Source organism: Phasianus colchicus, chromosome 3 (assembly GCF_987193195.1).
Source record: "Phasianus colchicus chromosome 3, bPhaCol1.hap1.1, whole genome shotgun sequence".
NCBI lineage: Eukaryota > Metazoa > Chordata > Aves > Galliformes > Phasianidae > Phasianus > Phasianus colchicus.
In genome coordinates, this window is record NC_143438.1 from 5,190,205 (window position 1) to 5,210,451 (window position 20,247).

Genomic DNA, 20,247 nt, shown 5'->3' on the forward strand with positions numbered 1-20,247 from the left:
TACCAAAAGCCTTGCAGAAATACAATCTGGCTAAATCTGCTGGCCTCCGTTGACCAGATGGGGAAAAACCTCTGCAAAAGGGTAAGTTTGTTAAGTTGTGAACCCACGTCAGCTATGACCAATGCCTGCCCTGCCTTTAAAATGCTTTTCAGTAGCTCACAAAATTGTCTCCTCCGTAACGTTACCAGGCACTGAAGTGCGACTGACAGGCCTATAAATAATTACCAGCCTCTTGCTATTGCAATTTTCAAGACATTTGGCAGCTTGCAGTCGATGGAGGTCTCTCCAAGATTCCCTAGGCTCCTTTCTTTCATCTCCAGCAGCAGCACCGACGCTCCAGAAAGCAAGCCCTTCTCGGGATCGCCCTTCACGACACACCGCCGCTCCGCTGCAGCAGGACCCGCTGCGGACAGCCGCCGTCCGGGCGCCATTCGGAGCCGGCAGCCCTGCCGAGGAGCGGCTCCACCCGCCGCTCCCGAGCGCGGCCCTTTCCCCGCGCGGCGGCTCGGCAGCCTCAGCTCCGGGGCGGTCTTTGGGCGCTGAACCTGCGCGGAACGTGGCGGCCGCCCACGGGAGGCGCGCGGACGAACGGCGCTCGCCCCTGAGTCAGCAGCGGCGCGGCGGTGGGCGGCACGTCGCCGACGGCCCGTAGTCGCCGAGCCCTCCTGCTCTGAACCCCAGCTCCTCTGCCGCTCGCCCACGGGAGAGACGGAGGCTCACCCGGCAGCTGTCCGCCGCCGCCAGGTAGGCTGGCTGCCGTGGCCTCGGGTGTCGGCGCGGTGGGAAAAGGGGCGGCAAACGGAGCCGTGTTACAGCCCGAAGCTGCGTTCGTGTGAGCGGTGAGCGTGGTGCCGATGTTCAGAGCGTGCCGTGCTTTGTCAGAGCGCCTTAACGAGCAGCAGGGCTGAAAACTGAAGAAAATACTGCCGCTGCGATTTGCATTGTGGTTGTTTGACGGTCTCGTTCCCTCCGGCACCTTCAGGAGCCTATGGCAGGAGCAGATCAGCTTTGAACAAGTCGTATAGTTGAGGGAATAGAATGAAGCACGAGCTGGTTTTCGCTGTGGTCCTCCCTAAGCTGTTTGTGCTGTAGGAGCTCTCGTGTGCCTCACGCTTAGTACATGGCAAGATACTGATGTTGATTCCGGGTGTTAAGCTCTTCAGGGCAGGTTCACAGAACCACAGAATGGCCAGGGATGGAAGGGACCTGAAGGATCATGGATCTCCAACCCCCCTGCCACATCCGGGGCCACCAGCCTCCTCATTGAATGCTAGGCTAGACTGCTAGGTTGTGTGTGTGTGTTCTGTGCTCAGCCTCACAGCTGTAGCATGTTTGCTTTGTTCAGTATTCCTGGTGTTCTGCAGGGTTTGCTGCTGAAAGTGTTATTTCATCATTAGGCATTGTCTTCAGCCAAATCTACATCCTGAAATCCCAGGGAGGCACAAAGTTAACAGATGATGCTGTCCATACTTGTTTTGCTAACTGAGGTGCTCGGCGTACTGCAGATCAGATTGTGTGTCTGAGCAGTGCACGTGTGTACAGACCAACGCTTTTCCCTTAAACACAAGGCAAAGGCAACATAACCTGGATTTTGCATGCTTGAAGCGAATTGCAGTCATGTTCATAGCCTGTGGAGGAGGCTGTGCTCTAGCATGCTTGCCTGCTTCCAGCTTTTTCTGCAGGGAGTATTGTGTTGGAGGAGTGGCACTTCATTAAGATTTCAGTTTCCTTAATAAAAAAAAACCACCTGTAAGCATGAATCTGTTGCACAGTCATTAGTTCCCTACCAGTGAGCTATGATTCTATCAATTCCAATGATGACATTGAGTGAGGAAGTTTTGGTGATGTAAGCTATAGCTTACTTCAGTTTTGCCTTATTAGTTTTTGTTGCTGTCTTAGCAGGAAGAGATGGCTACTAAATGCAGTGGTGTGGAGATGGAAGAGTTCCAAGTCTTCTCACTGACAGGCTTCTGAACCTGCTGGTGTAACGTCCATTGGGAACAGTTCAAAACTATCCCAGCATCTGTTACACGTGGAGGCCTTCAGACCCTTTCCATCTGAACAATTGCTGTGGGCTTCTTCACATTATTTGTATTACAAATTTAGCTTATAGGTCTTTTATTAAAGCAAAGAAACAAACGAAAAAAACAGCATGGTGATGCTTTTTTGCTTCTTAGTAATGCCACTGAACGCATATATTTAGTAGGAATTTGGCATTTAGAGGTTGGTCTGTGATCAAGTGCTGTACATCCAAACAATTTCCAATTTCAAGGCTGTAGAACAAGTACAGAACCACAGTAATGGATATTATACCCTTGGGGAGAAATCCTTTTTACTGTCAAGCAGTTAGCTTTCAATTTCTGTTACAATCTGTCTTTATGAACAAATTTATAATATAATTTAGCTGCAGGTACTGTTTTCCCATTTAAATGTCTGATTTTTTTCCTAGTCACCATCAGGCTCTGACTGTATTGAGTATTTTTCAAGATGATGTGAGGTTGCAGTTAACAGATCTGAATTGAGTAAATCATGCTGGAGATATGAATGGAGGAATCCTGATGTCAGTTTTCAACTAGTTGGCCTTGCTGAAGAGGTGGTTTAGTGACTGTTTAGTCCTAATATGTTTTCCTGGAAGAATATCTGTTCTCTGTGTGCTTCACTAATTCTTCTGCATGTTACAAGGAGTTTCACTGGTTAATATAGATAGACCAAAACAAAAGTACTCAGTCATTTAAGTGGAGCTGTGAAGGTTTTTATGTTGGTGGGGTGTTTGTTTGCATCAGGGTCAATTCACTTTTAAACTGAAGTCTGGCAATTTTTTTTTTCCATTATCTTCACATAAGCCTATTTTCCATGCAGTCTTCTTTTTTTTCTACAGACTGCACTGATGAGGTGACAGGAGTGCTATCTTTAACTGTGGGTATAGGATGATGTACTTTGGGAGAGGTAGAAATTCAGATTGCAGTTCTGCATCTTCTGACATGGCTGTTTCTAAAGAAGTGGTTTCTGATCATCTCAGTGGCTCAGAAGTCCTGTTCTTTTTTATTTTTGTTTTTTTTTTTTTAAAGTTGAAGGCTAATAGTGGATATAAAACTTAGCATAGTCATGTGGGTGAAAAGACTTTTTTCTACCTTTTTTTGACCAAGGAGATGTAGTACTTCTTCCTTTGCTCTTCTATCAACACACAAGCTTTCAAACCTAGAAATGGACGGACATCATTCATCTGCATTAAGTCTTTTCTTAAAAGCAGTAAAACAGGAAGGCACAAATTGAGAGAGTGTTCCTATACATCACCTCCAAGATCTTGGCTTTTCTGGCTGTGTCTTGTTGTAGCCAAGCCACCATACATGTCTGTTTTTTCTCTACACTGCAAATGATGTTATCTCAGGCAATGGATGTTAAATACTCTAATCTTGGAAGTGGTTAATTAGCTTTGTTGACAATAGCACTTGCATTGCTTGAGCCAGTCTGTCAATCTGTGAACAGCCATTGAAAGCTGTCACAAGTTAGATGGACTTAGGTAAATTGGAAGTCTGCTTTTATAATGCTGTATTGTTTCACTACAGAAAGATTACCTAAAATCCTAGTTCGTCCATTTATCTTCAAATGTCTACTTACTGTTTCTTCTGGTAGGTACTGTATTGCTAGTTGATGAAGACAATGTCAGTCACCTTCCACAAAGGTGATAGAAGCCATAAAACAGAAAGTTTGCTTTTCATTTCAAGTGAAAAGGATTCCAGAGAGCTTTTGTGTTTGTTACAGTTGGAAAGTTTAGTGCAGTAGAAAGGTGATACAACGGTGAAATGGCAAAAGGGACAAACTGGGAAAGAATGCTCACCCGTCTACAAAGATCCAGGCTCATGGGGAAAAACTCCACAAGGGAGGGATCTCTAACCAGAGATCCTTCCACAGTGGCAGTCAGCCCTTAAATGAGGTCTGAGAGAGGTGCAGCCAGGCTCCCAGGGCTGACTGGGTCCTTTCCCAAGGTGATAAACCAGTGGTTTAAACCATGACTCAACAGTTCCCATTCAGTGTTAAAACTTGAATTTTAATAAGTAGTTTCGTATGTCTTTCCCAACAATGTTTGTATCATAACAAGGTATCATTTTAAAGTGAAAATATAGTAAATGTGTTAATTACAACAATTTAAATTGCACTGCAAAATAAATAACCCAATTTTTTTTTTTTTTCCTACCCATTGTGTGGCTTTTGTTGCTTTGGATGAAGCTGTAAACTAATGTTATTTAAGACAACTCATATTTTGTGGAGCAGCCAGCCTTTAATATTTGAGGATACCAGGTATCTGCAGTTTGCTTTGATCAGCAGTATCAGATCTGATATTCTCTGTGTTGTGGGTTTCTAAGGTCAGTGTCCAGGGTTTCTATGCAGTGTATTTACAAACTTGGATCCTTCAGATCTGCAAATGCAAAGCTTTGATGTTTAGGTAGAAGCAGTGTTACAAGAAGAGTTTGTTTTTAAGTGTTAGATATTAAATAGCACTGTTACTGCTATTTTAGGTGGTTCTATTAAATAGCAGTATTACTATTTAATAGACATCTGCAAAGGGTCACGTATTAGGAGTGGTATCTCCTAAATCCTAGATAATGAATTAAAATGGGGCCATGACTTTGTCCCATGAAGTTCTCCTTAAAATAAATAAATAAAAGTAATATTTCAGGTATTTAATGTTAGTCTGTGTGTCTTGTAGATTCAATCTGTCGGATTTTCTCTGCAGCAATCAGAGAAGGAAACCTTTTATCTGCTAAAGGTTGAGATTTCTCAATAGTTACTGTAGTTCAGGAAATGGCACTTAAAGAAAAAAATAGGAAAATACTGAGAACTGCAATACCATCGTGGTTTGAACTTTTTATTTACTTTTGCCCCTTTTTATTTACTTTTGAGGGCTTCTACTCTCAGTATAGGAAAAAAAAAATACTCCTAGATTCAAGCTGATGTAGAAGCAAATTTTTTAGTTTTAGTAGATGACTAGTATGGTCATTTTTGACCCTGAACAGGTGCAAAATCATTCTTGTTCTGTGCTTTTATCAGTTATTCTGTCTTAAACTGCCTGAGTATCTTTCTTCTCCTTAAACATAGATTGCTCCAAAAGTACTGCCTCCTATATATTTCCATGAAAATATATGGAAAGTACTACAAAGAGCACAGTAACACTACTTGATAGAGCAAATTCTCAGCTGCAAAGCACTATTTTTCAATGTAGTTATCACCATTAGATATGTGTTTGCTCCAGCAATGACCTAGAGCCTGCGTGCCACTTGTAAATACCTGCCATCCAGAGTGTGGTTTATATTTCACATTGATGTCACCACTGCTGAAATGCTCCACCCACCACCTCACTGTGCTTACATCCACTGCTTGGTCTCCATCAACGTTCAGCAAGCACCATGGTATGTCAGTGGGTGCCATTTTATTCCACATAAAGAAATTCAGTGACACGCTTTTGCTTCATGTGCACTTCCAGACCAAACACCATTCTGCCAGATCGTCCCCTTGCTGCCATCTGTTGCAAAGCAAGCAAGTGTCATGGAATGCTGACAGGAAGATTCAACCTCTACTGCCGTACTGCCAGCATCTGCCTCTGATGCCATGGGCCAACATAATAAAATGGGAGGCGTTAGTTTCCAAGCAGTCCTCATAGTTTATTAAAGTTTCCCTGAATGTTTTAATGCTCACCTGGAAATGGTACCTCAGAGTTGGACTGTGCTGTGCACTGTTGCTAGCTTTATTTCTTGCTTTCTGTCTTAATGATACTTAGACCAGGAATTAGGCTGAGACCATACACCACCATTGCACAGACCTTCAGGCACTTGCTGGACAATGACAGCTTTAAGCTCTCTGAGCTTGAAAAAGATACCACCTGTTTGCTAAATCTGTTTCTTTTTCCATTCAAAATTCAGAAGTAATGTTATGTACAGCAGTGGGATGGTTGTTTTGGGGTCTGTTTTCTAGCTGTAAAAATAAACTGTGAAAGAAGATAGCTAGAGAAATTCTGAAATGTCTTTCATGGGAGTCTCGGGAACAGCTTAGGTAGCAATCTCAAAGAGGATTGAAGGGTGTCTTGTCTTCTCTTGGGGCAAGGGACAAGATGCCATCTTAGAATTTCTTCAAGCTTTCACTTCGCAGGATTCATTTCATTTCACTGCAGAGCACCTATTTGATTGATAGCAAAGGGAATTAATATTGATACAAAGAATGGCACTGCAGTTTCTCAGAAGAGCAGCTACCATGCATTGGTTAGTTTTCTTTCTTTTCTTTTTCTTTCATGCAAATAATTCTTGACAACTTGTAGCCCTGCAAAGTGTCTCATCTTTAGGGATTCTACTGTTTCCTGTCTTCACAGCAATTATAATAAAGGCTGCTGTTTTGTTGTTACTTGTGCAGTTAGTATCACTTAACAGTTGAACTGTGAATGTCAGTGGAACCAGTGGACCATGCAGTCTGTCCAGGATTTGGTTTTTTGTTTTATCACCATTAACTTGCTGCTAGGGTCCTAAGCTTGACCAAGGGAATTGATTTGGAGTTGGGCCATAATACTGCTCTGGATATCAGCCTTCAGGAAGACCTGTGGGAGCCACTTTGAATAAAGCAGAGATGCTTACAATCACATCCTGCATCCTGTTGCTACAAAAAAGAGCTTTCCATCAGTAGTCATGGTTCTATGTTTCCAAGTATAGATACCTGGCTGTAGTGGAAATGCTAAGTCATGGCCTGAAACAGTGCATGCAATGCACCTGAGTGAGTGGAAAGGGTGGAGCCAGGTTCCATGCCTTCCCAGACCTCATTTAAGGGTTGGCAGTGGAAGCAAGTGTATCTCTTGCTGGAGATCCCTGCCCACTTGAGGCCTTCTAAAGGTAAGCAGCTTTTTTCCTTCATTTTTGCATCTACTTGGGCTCATTCTCATTTGCTATGGCCGAAGACTTTGCCATCTTGCTACTATTGCAGTACTTTCCATCCCATTATAGAATTACACTAGCATTAGAAAATTATGTGAGAGGAGGGTGATGTTGCACAGATCTTGAGTATTGATGACTGTAGTGTCTTTCACATCTGCTAAAGAGCTTGAAAATCATTAATTTTATTTAGATGCCTAACCTCTGGCTGTTTTGTTGATGTGTGTTAATGTAGTTTCTGTTAATACTGGAGTTCCTAGTGTATGCAAGCATCCTGTGTTTTTGCTCTGTGATATTGAGTACAGATGCTAATGTCACAAGAGCTTACTTTTCTCCCTTCTACAATATTAATACATTAACACTCTTAATCAATTAGCTTAGATATGAGTGCAGGCACAACAATGTGACTAATTTAAGACATTTCATTTAAGTGAAGGTCAAACTAATTGGAAATATGTTCATTTATTCTGCCTCCCTGCTTAATAAGAGATGTTGTCAGTTCAAAACTAAGGATTTCTGCTTTAACCACAGCTTGAGATTTCAGATGCTGTTTCAGTGTTTCTTCTGGCATGTTACCCAGCTATGCTAATGACCAGAAAGGCACGGAGGCGAGAAACCCCTGTTTGCATTTCCCACGGACATTAATGTTTCTATGCCCAGCATTCAGAGCCCTCGCTCTCTTACAGGCATCAGCTGGCTAGAATTGATCACTGGTTACCTCAGGGATACTACTTGTTTCTGTCTCTGGTTTGCATAGCTTGTAGAACAGCAGTGTACAGAACTGTTTGCTGTTCTGCAGCACTAAGTCTTTATCTCTGCAACTACCTAAATGGAAAAGGCTTCTTCTCCTGTCTAACTAGTGACAGGATGAGAGAGAATGGCCTCAAGTTGAGCAAGGGGATGTTCTGGTTGGATATTAGGAGAAACTTCTTCAAAAGAGTGGTCAAGCACTGGAATGGGCAGCCCTGGAAGGTGGTGGAGTCGCCATCCCTAGAGGTGTTCAAGGAACACTTACATGTTGTACAAAGGGACATGGTTTAGTGGAATATATTGGTGGTAGATGAATGGTTGGACTGGATGATCTTGGAGTTCTTTTCCAGCCTGGGTGATTCTGTATGAGGGCCGCTCTGAAAGAGATGCCTCCTATTTTATTATGTTGGCCCCCCAACATCAGAGGCGGATGTTGGCAGTATAGCTGTAGAGGTTGATCCTTCCCACCACCATTCCATTACATTTTGCTGCCACGTGACAGATGTCAGCAGAGGGGCAGTCTGACAAAACGGTGTCTGATGTGGAAGTGCTTATGAAGCAAAGGTGTGTCACTGGATTCCTCTATTAGAAAAAAGAGGCTCGCATTGACATCTATCAATGCTTGCTGAATGTTCATGGAGTCTGGCCCTCCATCCCATTGAGAAGGGAGTTGCCTATGATGATCATCCTTCTTTCTTTTTTGATGGAGGCAGTCTTGAGGTGTGGAGTTGACCACCTCACCTTAGACAACCTCATGGATGGACCTTCCACCGTATCCTCACACACCTTTCTCTCAAGTTCCAGAGCCTCAAACCTACTATGTACAGGCACCTAGGGTTGAGATTTGCTGAGCTGAGGACCTTTCTCCACTCTTCTTCTTCTCTTAAATCCCTTCCTTCCACGTGACAGTGGCAAAGCAGGGGGTCTACCACTGGTTCGTGGATATCATTCTGGTGTCTTTCTTGCAAGCTCAAGAAGAGTACTCTGTCCTCCTGCTCGCCCTGCTTGCCTGCCCGATGCAAATTGCCTTGCCATGCCCTTCTGCTATGCCTTGCTCTGTTTGCCTGTTCTGTATTCTGCACTCTTGGTTCGCCACGATTTCTGGTTTTATACATGCAGGTGGTTGGCTGCTATCACCTGCGCCTCAATGCTGCCACATTTTAGGGGCTGTCCCACTATCCAATGGCTCTTATCACTGTGTTTTGCCATGGTTTTACCCTTCTGTGGAAAGTCCCTTGGATACAAGGCTCTGCTATGAAGCTGATCCACACAAGGTCTTTGCTGAAAGTGAAGATTTTCTGCCTTCTTATTGGGATAATATCTGACCTTGTGTTGTTCCGTTTCCAAGTCTGGTGCATTTTTTTTTTTCCTGTTGGCTAAAGGACTGACAATCTGTTCTATGCATCTGATCCTTTTGGCTGCTGCTGGGAATGAGTGAAGGTTAGTATGAATGCCTGATACTTCAGAGGTTTTGAGTTTCAGGAAGAAGCTCTTCTGCAAATCATGAGTCTTTGATTGAAAATAGTGACCGGGGAAGTGCCTGAAGACTGGAGGAAAGCAAATGTCACTCCTGTCTTCAAGGAGGGCAACTCAGGTCACTAGAAGCCAATCAGCCTCACTCTAATCCCTGGGGAGGTGGTGGAACAGCTAATCCTGGGAACCACGAAGGAGAAGAAAATCATCAGGAGCAGTCAACGTGAGTTCAGCAAGGGGAAGTCATATCATGTCTAACCAGCTTCTACAATTAGATGACTGGCCTTGTTCAAAAGGGGAACTGCTAAGCTCTGGTGAAGAGCAACCGCATGCACCAGTTCATATGAGGCTGGAAAGTAGCTCTGCAGAAAAGGACTTGGGGTCCTTTGGTCCCTGGTGGATACTAAGTTGAATGTTGGTCAGCTGCATCCATATACTGCCAAGAAGGTTGATGGTAGCCTGGGCTGCACACAGACATATCCAAGGGGATTTCAGCAAAGGAACATGAAGGTGAAAGCAATGGGATCATCTCCTCTTAAGAAAAAAAAGGCTGGGAGCGCAGGGAGCGTTCAGTCTAGGAAGAGAATTCTTAGGCTTTATAATGACCATGAATCCCCAAGGTAGGGTGCAGTGAAGATATGGCTGAGCTTTTTTCAGTGCTGCTCAATGCCAGGACAAGAGATGGTGGGCACAAACTGGGACATAGAAGGCTGTGTTTGAAAATCAGGAAGCAATTCTTTACTATGTGAGTCTCAAAGCAAATACTGCCAGGAGAGGATGTGGAATCTCCCTTCTTAGAGGGAGTGAGTTAGCACTGCACTGTGCCCTGGTGTCAGCCCAGACAGTGCCAGTCATGCACTGATGTTTGGTTGTTGCTGAGTGATGGATGTGCACTCAGGGCTGGGCTGCTTGGTGAGAAGAACTGCTAACATGATGGTATGGGGCAGGGGGTGGCTGCACATAGGCCATGGGTTGGATGTGTCTGGCCTAGTGCTTAGCCATTTCAGTAGTATTTCATCTAGGGCACACAGAACAGTTTGGCTTTAAGAGTAAGAATTTCGAGGCTCTTAGTCTCTTATGAAAGCCATTAACTTCACAGCTGGTGAGGAATAAGAAATGTCAGAAATGGCCCTGTTGCTGAAGAACTTCTCATGGAGCAGTACCTGGAGGAATCCTGGTCCTTTCTAATGTGAAGTCTTCCTAAATTAGTCTTATTTCATACAGGAGCCCAGATATTAAGTCAGTATAGAACCAAAATAGTGCTTGAAGCTTTGTAGAGAGACTGTGTGGTAGAGTGGGTTTTGTTTTTCTTTGACAGGTTTTTTTTTGTTTTTTTTTGTGTGCTTAGAATTAAACTCTAATTGTGGGACTTAAAAATAAATCCCAACTTTCTCTTCACTGTTCTGACTGCTTTGCAGCTGCCCTTAAGAAAGAGTCTTCTGCTGTTGTCGGTTAAAACAAAGGTTACAAATGTCAAGTCATATTTTAAAGGAAGTATCAGTTTTTTGGGAAATTAATGCTAGTCTTCTCTGGTTTTGCAGAGACCTTGCTGTAAGTCTTATCTTCTTGTACTCGGGAATTGTTTTTGTTTTACCCTTTTCTTTCTTTTTTTTTAAGGCTGTTTAATAACTGTAGCTAATGTGCAGGGTCCGTGATGATTTTTTTTCCTGCTTTAGTATTTGTTTCCCTCATTTGGAAAACTTCACACTCCTTGTCAGGATGCTACCTTTGAAATTCTGAATAAGTATCTACTTGCATTACCTTGATAGCTGGGAGGGAATGGCTTGAATGCTGCCTTGAGAGCTGACTTGACACCATGTAGATTCTTAGCATGGTTGATACTGTCTGTGGTTCTTCAGTTAAGAGTCCCTGCCAGTTTCCTTTTAAATCCTCACAAAAAAGCAGGATCTGACAGATGATCAGCCAGAATATTTGTGGGTTTGGAGGTATAGGAGCCCAACCATGCAAGTCTGGAACGTTTCAGTACCTACGGAGAGTGAGATTTCCAGGTCAGTAATTTATTCTGTATCTTCAGCTTGCTTCATCTACTATATAATCAGTCAAGAAGTTGGGAAATAATAATGAAGTCTGCATTTAACCTGTCTATTTGCTTTTACAGTGATGTTCTAATTAATGCTCACATCTGACCCATTTCTTCCTGTCCTGTTTGTTGCAGAGCGTCACGGCCGTAGCAGAGCATTAAATGATCTTAGAAGAAGCCAGCATTAAGTGATTTCCTCACAGCTTGTCAGAAAAGCAGTTGTCTGCCTTCTCAGTGCAGCATGGCATTTGGACTTGGTGCTTTTTGCCTGCTATTATGGGCAATAACAGGTAGGAGCTTACTTCTTTTGTTTCTGAGTCACACAGAGGGTGTGAAGCAACTGCTTCTGGAGTGTATGTGGATGAATAAATAAAATGTGAATAAGGCAAGAGTTAGGAAACCTTGTAGCTCCTCAGTGAGTTCTCACAAGTACAGCTTTGTACCTAGCTGTTCATTGGCGTGAGGGAATGCATTTTTGGATGGTTGTTTGGTGCCTGTTTCAAGAGGACTGGTTCTAATTGGGTGCATGAGGGAAGAGGGGATTAGAAGGAGAGTGCCAAGAGTTTCCTTTCTCTTTCAGGACAACAGCTTAGCAATGATGTATTGCTTGTGGTCTAAGCTTTTTTTAATTCTGAGGTATTATGGCACAGTTGATTTATGAGAAGTGGATAAGCATTTGTTCACATTTTCCACCTACCCATCTCCTCTTCAAGCATGCATTTCTTTTAAAAGACCACAGGAAAGTCCTTTAAGTTTCTACTTCAGCCTTAAAAATACATTCATAACTTCCATAATCAGATGGAGAATGGTTGGCTTGATATCCAGGTGGAAACCAGTAACGTGTAGTTTCCCTCAGGGATCTGCAATGGGACTTGAATGTTTATCACCAACAAGTACAGTGGGACTGACTGCATTCTCAGCATGTCTGTGAACAACACTAGGCTGAATGGTGTGTTAAGCACCCTGGAGGGAAGGAATGCCATCCAGAGGGACCTGGGCAGAGTTGAGAGGTGAGCCTGTGAAAACAGAATGCATTTCAGCAAGGCCAAGGGTAAGGTCCCATACCTTGGTCAGGGCAGTCCCAAACATGAATACAGGCTATGCAATGAGTGGATTGAGAGCAGACCTGCAGAGGAGGGCTTGAGGGTACTGGTGATGTGAGACTGAATATGAGCTGGCACTGCACACTTGCTGCCTAGAAAGCAAACTGTATCCTGTACTGCATCAAAAGAAGTGCAGCTAGCAGGAAGCAGTTCTCTCCTTTTACTCTACTTTCATAAGACTCCATGGGCAATACTGTGTTCAGCTTTGAAGCTCCTTGTGTTGCGTGAATGTGTACCTTATGAATTGAGTCCACAGGAGGCCACAAGGATCATCAAAGGACTGGAGCACCTCTCCCATGAGGACAGGCTGAGAGAGTTGGGGTTGTTGAGCCAGAGAATTGAAGACTCCAGGGAGACCTCATTGTGGCCTTAGTACCTAAAGGGGGCCTACAACAAAGCTGGATTGGGACCCTGTATCATTTGGAATTTGGAAAAAGGTGGTTGAGGGGGATGAACATTAACTACAGCTGCATGGTAGTTGTCCTGCAGTAATCATTAAGCAAGCTTTTTAGGAGAACATAGAACTGAATGTAGGGTTTTTTGTTTATTTTTGCTGGGCTTTTTTTGGTCAGTTTTTTTTGGCTAAACAGTAAGTGTACCCTTTTGTAAATAAATAATTACCTCTGCGATACTGCTGTGGACCCTGTAGCAGGTACTCAGTGTCTTCAGGTAGAGGAGAGAGGGCAGAGGAAATGGGGAAACAACCAAAAACCAACCAAATAAAAAATACACACACTCTTCAGTAGAAGGTAATAATGTGCAGTAAATATACACTGAATATTGGTGTAAAGAAAGTCATAGTTATGTTTTCATTAACATGAGTTGCTAGCAGACTGGAATATCTTCCATGTGCATATATAGAAAGTCTTGTTTTCCTTTTATGTCAATTTTGCTACCTCCTCCTTATTTATCTGAGAACAAGACTGCTCCACTCAAACTGCTGTCTGTAGTCAAGCCTTTCCTTGTATCTCAGGTCTGAGCACGCACAGTTTAGGGGCTAATATACAACGGTGCTCTGAAAGTAATGCCTCCTATTTTATTATGTTGACCTGCAGTGCCAGAGATGTATGTTGGTGGTACGACAGTAGAGGTTGAACCTTCCTGCCAGTGTACTGTTACATTTTGTTCTCATTGAAAGATGGCAGCAGAGGGGCAGTCTGACAAAAATGGTATCTGACATGGAAGAGCATATGAAGCAAAGCGTGTCATTGAATTCCTACGTGAGGGAAAAAAAAGGCACCTCCTGACATTCCTCAATGCTTGCTGAACGTTTATGGAGCCCAAATAGTGGATGTGAGCACAGTGAAGCAGCAGGTGGTGTATTTCAGCAGTGGTGACAGTGATGTGAAAGGTAAGCCGTGTTCCAGACAGCCATGCACAGCTGTCACACCACAAAATGATCAGCTCTTCTCTTCGAACTGGCAGAGGAATCCATACAGAGCTGAATACCAGCTTCAATGCACTGGATACAGCGATGGCAGAAAGAACACCATATGCAAGTTTGTCAGGACCTACTGAAACAATAGAAGGCTGAAGGTGACAGTGTCCTGGATCATTGCTGGTGACAAGATGTGTTGTCAGCACTATGAGCCAGAGTCAATGTGGCAGTCCATGAAGGGGTGGTGTGAATTCCCCATTGAAGTAAGGAGTTCAAGATGTAGCCCTCAGTGGGTGAAGTGATGCACACTGTCTTTTGGTATAGGAAAGTAGCAATCCTTCTGGATTTCCTAGAACTCTGACAAACCATGAACTCCGACCACTCCATTCTGGTTAAGCTGAAGGCCTGAGACGGCCTTTCTTTTGTGATACAATAATGCCAGACTCCATACCAGTTTGAAGATAATGCAGCGTATCGCCAATCTTGTCCTTCCACTCCCACTGTATAGTCCAGATTTGATGCCTTCCAGTATCCTGTTGTGGATGTTGTTGCTCAGAGAACCCATTTTTCATCAGCCTCAACAGAACATTTTCCTAGCAATGACACTGTCATAGTGGCTATGAAACAGTGGATCAGCTCTGCTGGTGCAGATTCTTATGAACATGACATGCAGGCTCTTGTTCATCACTGCAGAAAAGCATAGCTAATTAAATAAACATGTTGGAAAATTATTGTTTTGTAGCTGAGAACTTGCTCTATCAAATAATGTTACTGTGGTCTGTGTATCAGTTGTAGCTTACATGGAAATAAGTAGGAAACATTACTTTTGGAGTGACCTACGTATTTGAGTATTATCCTTCCATTTAACATATTTCCATCTTGATAATTTCCTGGCATTGTCTGTCCATTTAAGGTCAGCTTCGAACTGAAAGTTATCTGCTGTTTTCCACTGTTTGATGAAATATGTCAGTAGATGCTACCCATTACATCAAAAGAATGTTCTTTTTTTGTGTGTGTGCTTTAAGTAAGATGAGTTGTCTCAGGTTCAGGAAGCTGCTAGATGGACATTCTACAGTTTTTCTCTGTACTTGATGCTGTGCCTCTAAAGGCTATTTATTTTAGGAAAGGGAAAAAGAAATGCTGATGGAGGGAGAAATGCAGGAAAGAAGGAGGAAGCTTAGGACCTCCATCACTTGTACATTTATTTATTTATTTTTATATCAGGCATCCTTTTCCACTGGTAATGAGGAAGCAGATTTAATGTAAGAAAGGCTTGACATTGCATCTTTGAGAGGACAGAAAAACAGGCTTATTAGTGAATATCATCAGAAGAATACTGAATAATATGCTTTAGTTTTTCAAAAGGAATTAATGTGGGCTACTGAGTACAAGAGACTCTTTTCAGTATTTCCAGTGAGAGGTCACAGAAATGATGAAGGGTCTGAAGCATCTTGCCTGTGAGGAAAAGCTGAGAGAGCTGAGACTGTTCAGCCTGGTGAAGAGAATGTTTGAGGGGGGAGGGATCTCTGGGTATCTGATGCATCTGAGGAGCAAAGAGGCTGTGGAGTCCTCCCCAAAAGCCACCTGGACATGGGCCTGGGCACCCTATTCTGGGTGTCCCTGCTTGAAGTCTCTTCCAAACTAAACCATTTTGTGATACTCTCTTCTCTTACTAGCTGGCATTTGTCTGTGATGAGTTTTGGCTACTGAGGGGTTTTGATGCAAAACAAAGCTAGACCAGTAGGCAGATGACCTAATGGATATAGACATTTATCAGTGACCTTGACTAATCTTTATGGTTTTCAGGAGACTTAATCTGGCTGTGGCAACAGCGATTAGTCCCTTATTTTAGTGTTCCATGTCTCTGTTGTGGTTTAACCTTCCAGGCAGCTCAGCACCACAACCACTTATCCACCCTCCCCAAGTGGGATGGAGAAGAAAATCAGGGAGGTAAAACAGTGAAATAAATTACTAGATAGAGCAGAATCTCTCTGGGCAAGTAAAGTCAGGCATTTATTCACAGGCAGATATATTCAGCCACTTGTAGGAAGGCAGGTCTCATCACATGGAGCAGTTTATTGAGAAGACAGACACCAGTACACTAAATAATAAGTAAGTGTAAGCTTTGCTTCCTCTTTTTTTCTTTTTTTTTTTTCCCAGAATATAATATCAGTTGATATGAAATATCATTTGGGGTCATTTGTCCTGGCACTTACCCCTCCTGTCTCCTTGTGCACCCCCAGGCCCTCTGCTAGCAGAGCAGTATCAGAAGTAGAAAAGTCCGGCTCTGTGCAAGCACTGCTGGGCAGCAATTAAAAACAGTTATCATCACTGTTATCATTACAAATCCAAAACACATCATAAGAGCCTGTATGGAGAATATTAACTCTATCCCAGCCAAGACCATGACCCTCTCTCGCTCAGCACTTCATGCTGTATGAATGCCTGACTTCCTAGATCTGTGGATGTAGCTCATAATTTCTACAGGCATTCCTTATTTCACAGTTTCATTCCACTGGATTATGTCTGTTCATTGAAGAAATTAGCTTACACTGGAATAGATTTAAATCATTATGGGCATTAATAACATTAATATATATATATATATATATATATATATATATATATATTTCCTATAAATTTAAACTGCCCTATTAACTGGACTGACCTATGCACAGATATCTCTCTCAGAGAGAGAAGATGCTGCATCCCTCAAGAATGACAGTTTATTTTGCAGCTGGGAATTCAGTCCACATCCCCTCTTGAACAGGTATATGCTAACCTTGTATTTAAGACAGACCTTGCATAGCAATGTTACTGAAATGCATTTGTGCATCTTTAAGAAAGCTCTCGTAGTGGAGCATGAGGAAGAAGGTGAATAAACATTTCTTCCCATACGCACCATTGAGCCAAAGGCTGAGTGTCAAAGGATGCTGTCTTTTACATCAAAGACACTCAAATGTTAGCCAAAAGCCACTGCACACAAATAAATGCCACTAAATAAGAGGGAAGAGTAGGACAACGTGGTTTAGTTTGGAAGGGACCTCTAGGAGTCATCTGGTGCAGCTCCCTCTGCTCAAGCAGGGACACCCAGAATAGGAAATCTCCAAGGAGAAGACTCCACAGCCTCTCTGTGCATGCTGTGCCAGTGCTTTCTCATCCACACAGCACATGGGAGCAAGCTCTTGGGGTTCCTCATAAATGAAAACAGTTAAAGCTGCAAAATTTGGGGAATTCCCCTCCCTATCCCTGGAGCTTTTATATTTAGTCCAGCAATGATGTTGATGTGGGTGACCTTTCATGAAGTTCAAGTGAGATATCTGGTGTTTCAAATATAAATCCTAGCTGCTTTCTTTCTCAGTTGGAGCAATGAGATGTATCTGCCTTTTTTTTTTTTTTTTTTTTAATAGCAACTTTTGCTGTGAAATGTGTTTTTGCTCACATTGCTATGGGTCTAGTTGAAGTACCGCATGATTTTTTTTCCTCTTCCCTGCTCTGTTCTTGCTTTTAGTATCCACAGCTAACTTTGATCTCTTGGTGATGGCATTTGTATCAAATGAATGAGGAAGACTTTGTAAAATACATTAAGATCCTACATTGAGAAATCCCACTCAGTACAAGTACTGCTGCAAGAAAAGTGGTGGTTAAAAGCAATGAGTTTATTTAAGTTGGGTACAATCTGCCTTTATCTTGTCTCTGTCATAAGTCCCTTTGGGTTATAGAAAACAATGTTGTGTTTTTGTTGTAGCGTTGTTCTTCATGCTGGTGTTGTTGTTCCAGGTTCCTATTGTGAGCAGTGCAGAGAAGGAGCCACGTATTCAAGTGCAGTAATATCTCCCAACTTAGAAACGACTAAAATTATGCGAGTTCCTCATGCTGCATCAATGTCTGAATGCATCACGGCGTGTTGTGACCTCTCTGGTTGTGACTTGTCCTGGATGTTTGAACGGCGCTGTTACATTGTGAACTGCCAGCACAAAGAGAACTGTGAACCTAAAACAATTGAGACGGTAAAGTCCTATCTAACATTTGTACTGAGACCTTCTCAGAGGCCAGCCTCGCTGCTGGGATTGGGGCAGGTGATCCCAAGCATGGTGCACTCTGTGGGACGTCAGAATGAGCCATCTGAGGAAGTGTCTTTTCTTGGCAAAGAACTCAGCCTTGAGGAGATACCTGAATACATAGATGATTATAAAGATTTGGAGCAGGACCCCTTTCAGGTGAGCCTCAAACATGAACAGAAGGAGAGCATGGATTATGCTGACTGGGGTCTGATGCTAGCAGGTGAAAATGGCTTCAACACTTCAGTTAGTGACAATGGAGATAACCAGGAAGAGGAAGCTGGAAAGGTCGAAAGCCTTCTAAGTAAAAATGGATCTGAATTGAGCTCTGTCAGTGAACACTCCACACCGTTCCCTGGGAAGACATATGAAAGCAGAGCAGCTGTTGAGATGCTTACACAGCCTGCCAATGCTTTGCAAGGAAAGGTATGTGTTTCCCTTGAGAAGCAGGCAAGTGATGACAGTTGTTTTGTTCAACATATAAAACAAGTTTGTTGTTTCGTAATATAACCCTGAAACTCAAGTTAGTTACAGTCCATTACGGTGTAGAAAAGACTGAAGTGGAGAGGGTTGTCTTAATAGATGAATCACTGAAGCACACTTCTCTTTCAGATGATGAAGAGCAGGACTGTTTCAAAAACCTTGTTGGGTTTCTTTGGAAGTATTCTGATAACAAGGCTTGAACCTGGTATAAGAGGACTGGTCTGGTGTTCTGCCCTTCTGTCACTTGATGTTTCAATTATAAGTGATAAGCTTAGCAATGGTAGTGGTCCTGCCAGCATCTCCAAAGGCCAATACCAGTAAACATAAGTTCTCCATCAATAAAGTCTTGTTCTATAGGATTCATGTTAGTAAATGCCTAAAGTGGAGCTTTAGTTGTAATAGAGCTGAATAAATAGCTTTTATAATGCTTTTAGAACATGAGAGAGGGGCAAGATTTATAAGAAGGGACAGTGTTGGTTGTTTTGTTGGTTGGTTTTTTTTTTTTTTGGACCACAGTAGAATAAACTGAATAAATTTCTGTTCTCAGAATCCTTTTCTAGTGTCTGGTAATAAGAAAAGCCAAAGTTAAAATCTGTTAAGTAGTTTAAACGTAATGTAGCTATCTGAGAAAGATGCACCTATTCCCTGTGTATGTTAGCAGATTTGATCAGTTCTAAATGGTCTTTGGCTCCATCAGAACAGAATGGGATCAGTGGGAAAGTTGAAACAGGCTGTAAAGTCAGCATCTGCTGTGTTTGTCATGCCTCAGAGGAAATCAAGCAGTGTTGTCTGGATTTCCCTTAATTCCAACAGGTTTGTAACCAACGGCTGCCTTTCTCTTGCTGTAAAAATGCCAATTTTTTTTGCTATTGCTGTAGGGAAGAAAAAGATAAGTAAAGAAGGCAACTTTGGTTCATGGAGGGAATGATTGAAATGGCGAAAGTGTGTGTGTGTGGAAAACTGCAAGTTTATTAAAACTTGAGATACAGTCTAGCTGAGGTACCATCATAGCCTAGAAATGGGAGTAGATGATCTCCAGAGGTCCCGTCCAGAGGCTGCACAGGTAGGCATCCAGGAGGGTCTTGAATATCTCCAGAGAAGGAGAATCCACAACCCACCTCGACAGCCTGTTCCAGTGCTCTGTCACCCTCACCGTGAAGAATTTCCTTTGCATATTGGTGCAGAGCATCCTATGCTGCAGTTTATGGCCATTTCTCCTGTCCCCACAGACTGAAAAGAGGTCGGCCGTGTCCCTTTGATTCCCACACTTAAAATATTTATAAACATTAATCAGATCCCCTCTGAGTCTTCTTTTCTCAAAGCTGACAGACCCAGGTTGCACAGCCTTTCCTCACAGGGATGCTCCAGGGCCTTTATCATCTTTGTGGCCCTCCTCTGGACTCTCTCCAAGAGATCCCTGTCTTTTTTATACTGGGGAGCCCAGAACTGGACACAGTACTCCAGGTGAGGCCTGACCAGGACAGAGTAGAGGGGGAGGATCACCTCCCTTGACCTGCTGGCCGTTCTCTTTTTAATGCTCCCCAGATATCTGCTGCCTTTGTGTGCCATAATAGGGAAAATATTTTCCTCTAGGTATATGGTCAGAAGTAAGTCTTGGTAGGAGAAGGTATGGAAAATATACTGTCCCATTCAGACTGTGTCTTGGGAAGGTGATGGGGCCTGAGAGAAAGGAGGGGTGATGGGCAAATCTAGCACAGTGCTTGTTTATTGCTGCATAACTTGTTGTGTCTTTCATTGCAATTCTGGATCACTTACAAGGGTGGTGGGTGAGAAGAACATTACTTCTTGTTGACTGAAATAGAGAGATTTAGGATGCTTCATTAGGAGTGAGGAAAGTTTAAAAAAAAAGTCCTTTTCTGCATCTGCATCTTGGAAAAAAAATTATTTCCCATAGAGACTGGTGAGGGGGGGGAAGGGAAACAAAACACTCCTTCTTTGATGGATATCTTTATGAGTAAAACCTTGTGACTATATAAGTTAGTAGGTGAATCCCACATTCTCTTTCAAGAACAGCATACCTGTAAAT

General features: G+C 42.9%; 1 protein-coding gene across 3 annotated transcripts in view; it reads left to right on the forward strand.

Annotated features, from left to right (window-relative positions):
• Nucleotides 1–255: 255 nt before the first annotated feature.
• KIAA0319 (KIAA0319 ortholog) overlaps nt 256–20,247 on the forward strand; it is a 52,765-nt gene continuing 32,773 nt past the window's right edge. Inside the window, exons 1-3 of one of the 3 annotated variants that reach the window (XM_090136852.1) lie at nt 256–744; nt 11,311–11,465; nt 17,437–18,143. In XM_090136852.1, the coding sequence (XP_089992978.1) occupies nt 11,417–11,465; nt 17,437–18,143 (756 nt within the window). In that variant the 5' untranslated portion in view covers nt 256–744; nt 11,311–11,416. The remainder of the gene's footprint in view (nt 745–11,310; nt 11,466–17,436; nt 18,144–20,247) is intronic. The other 2 variants (XM_031609983.2, XM_090136853.1) reach the window with 2 other exon arrangements.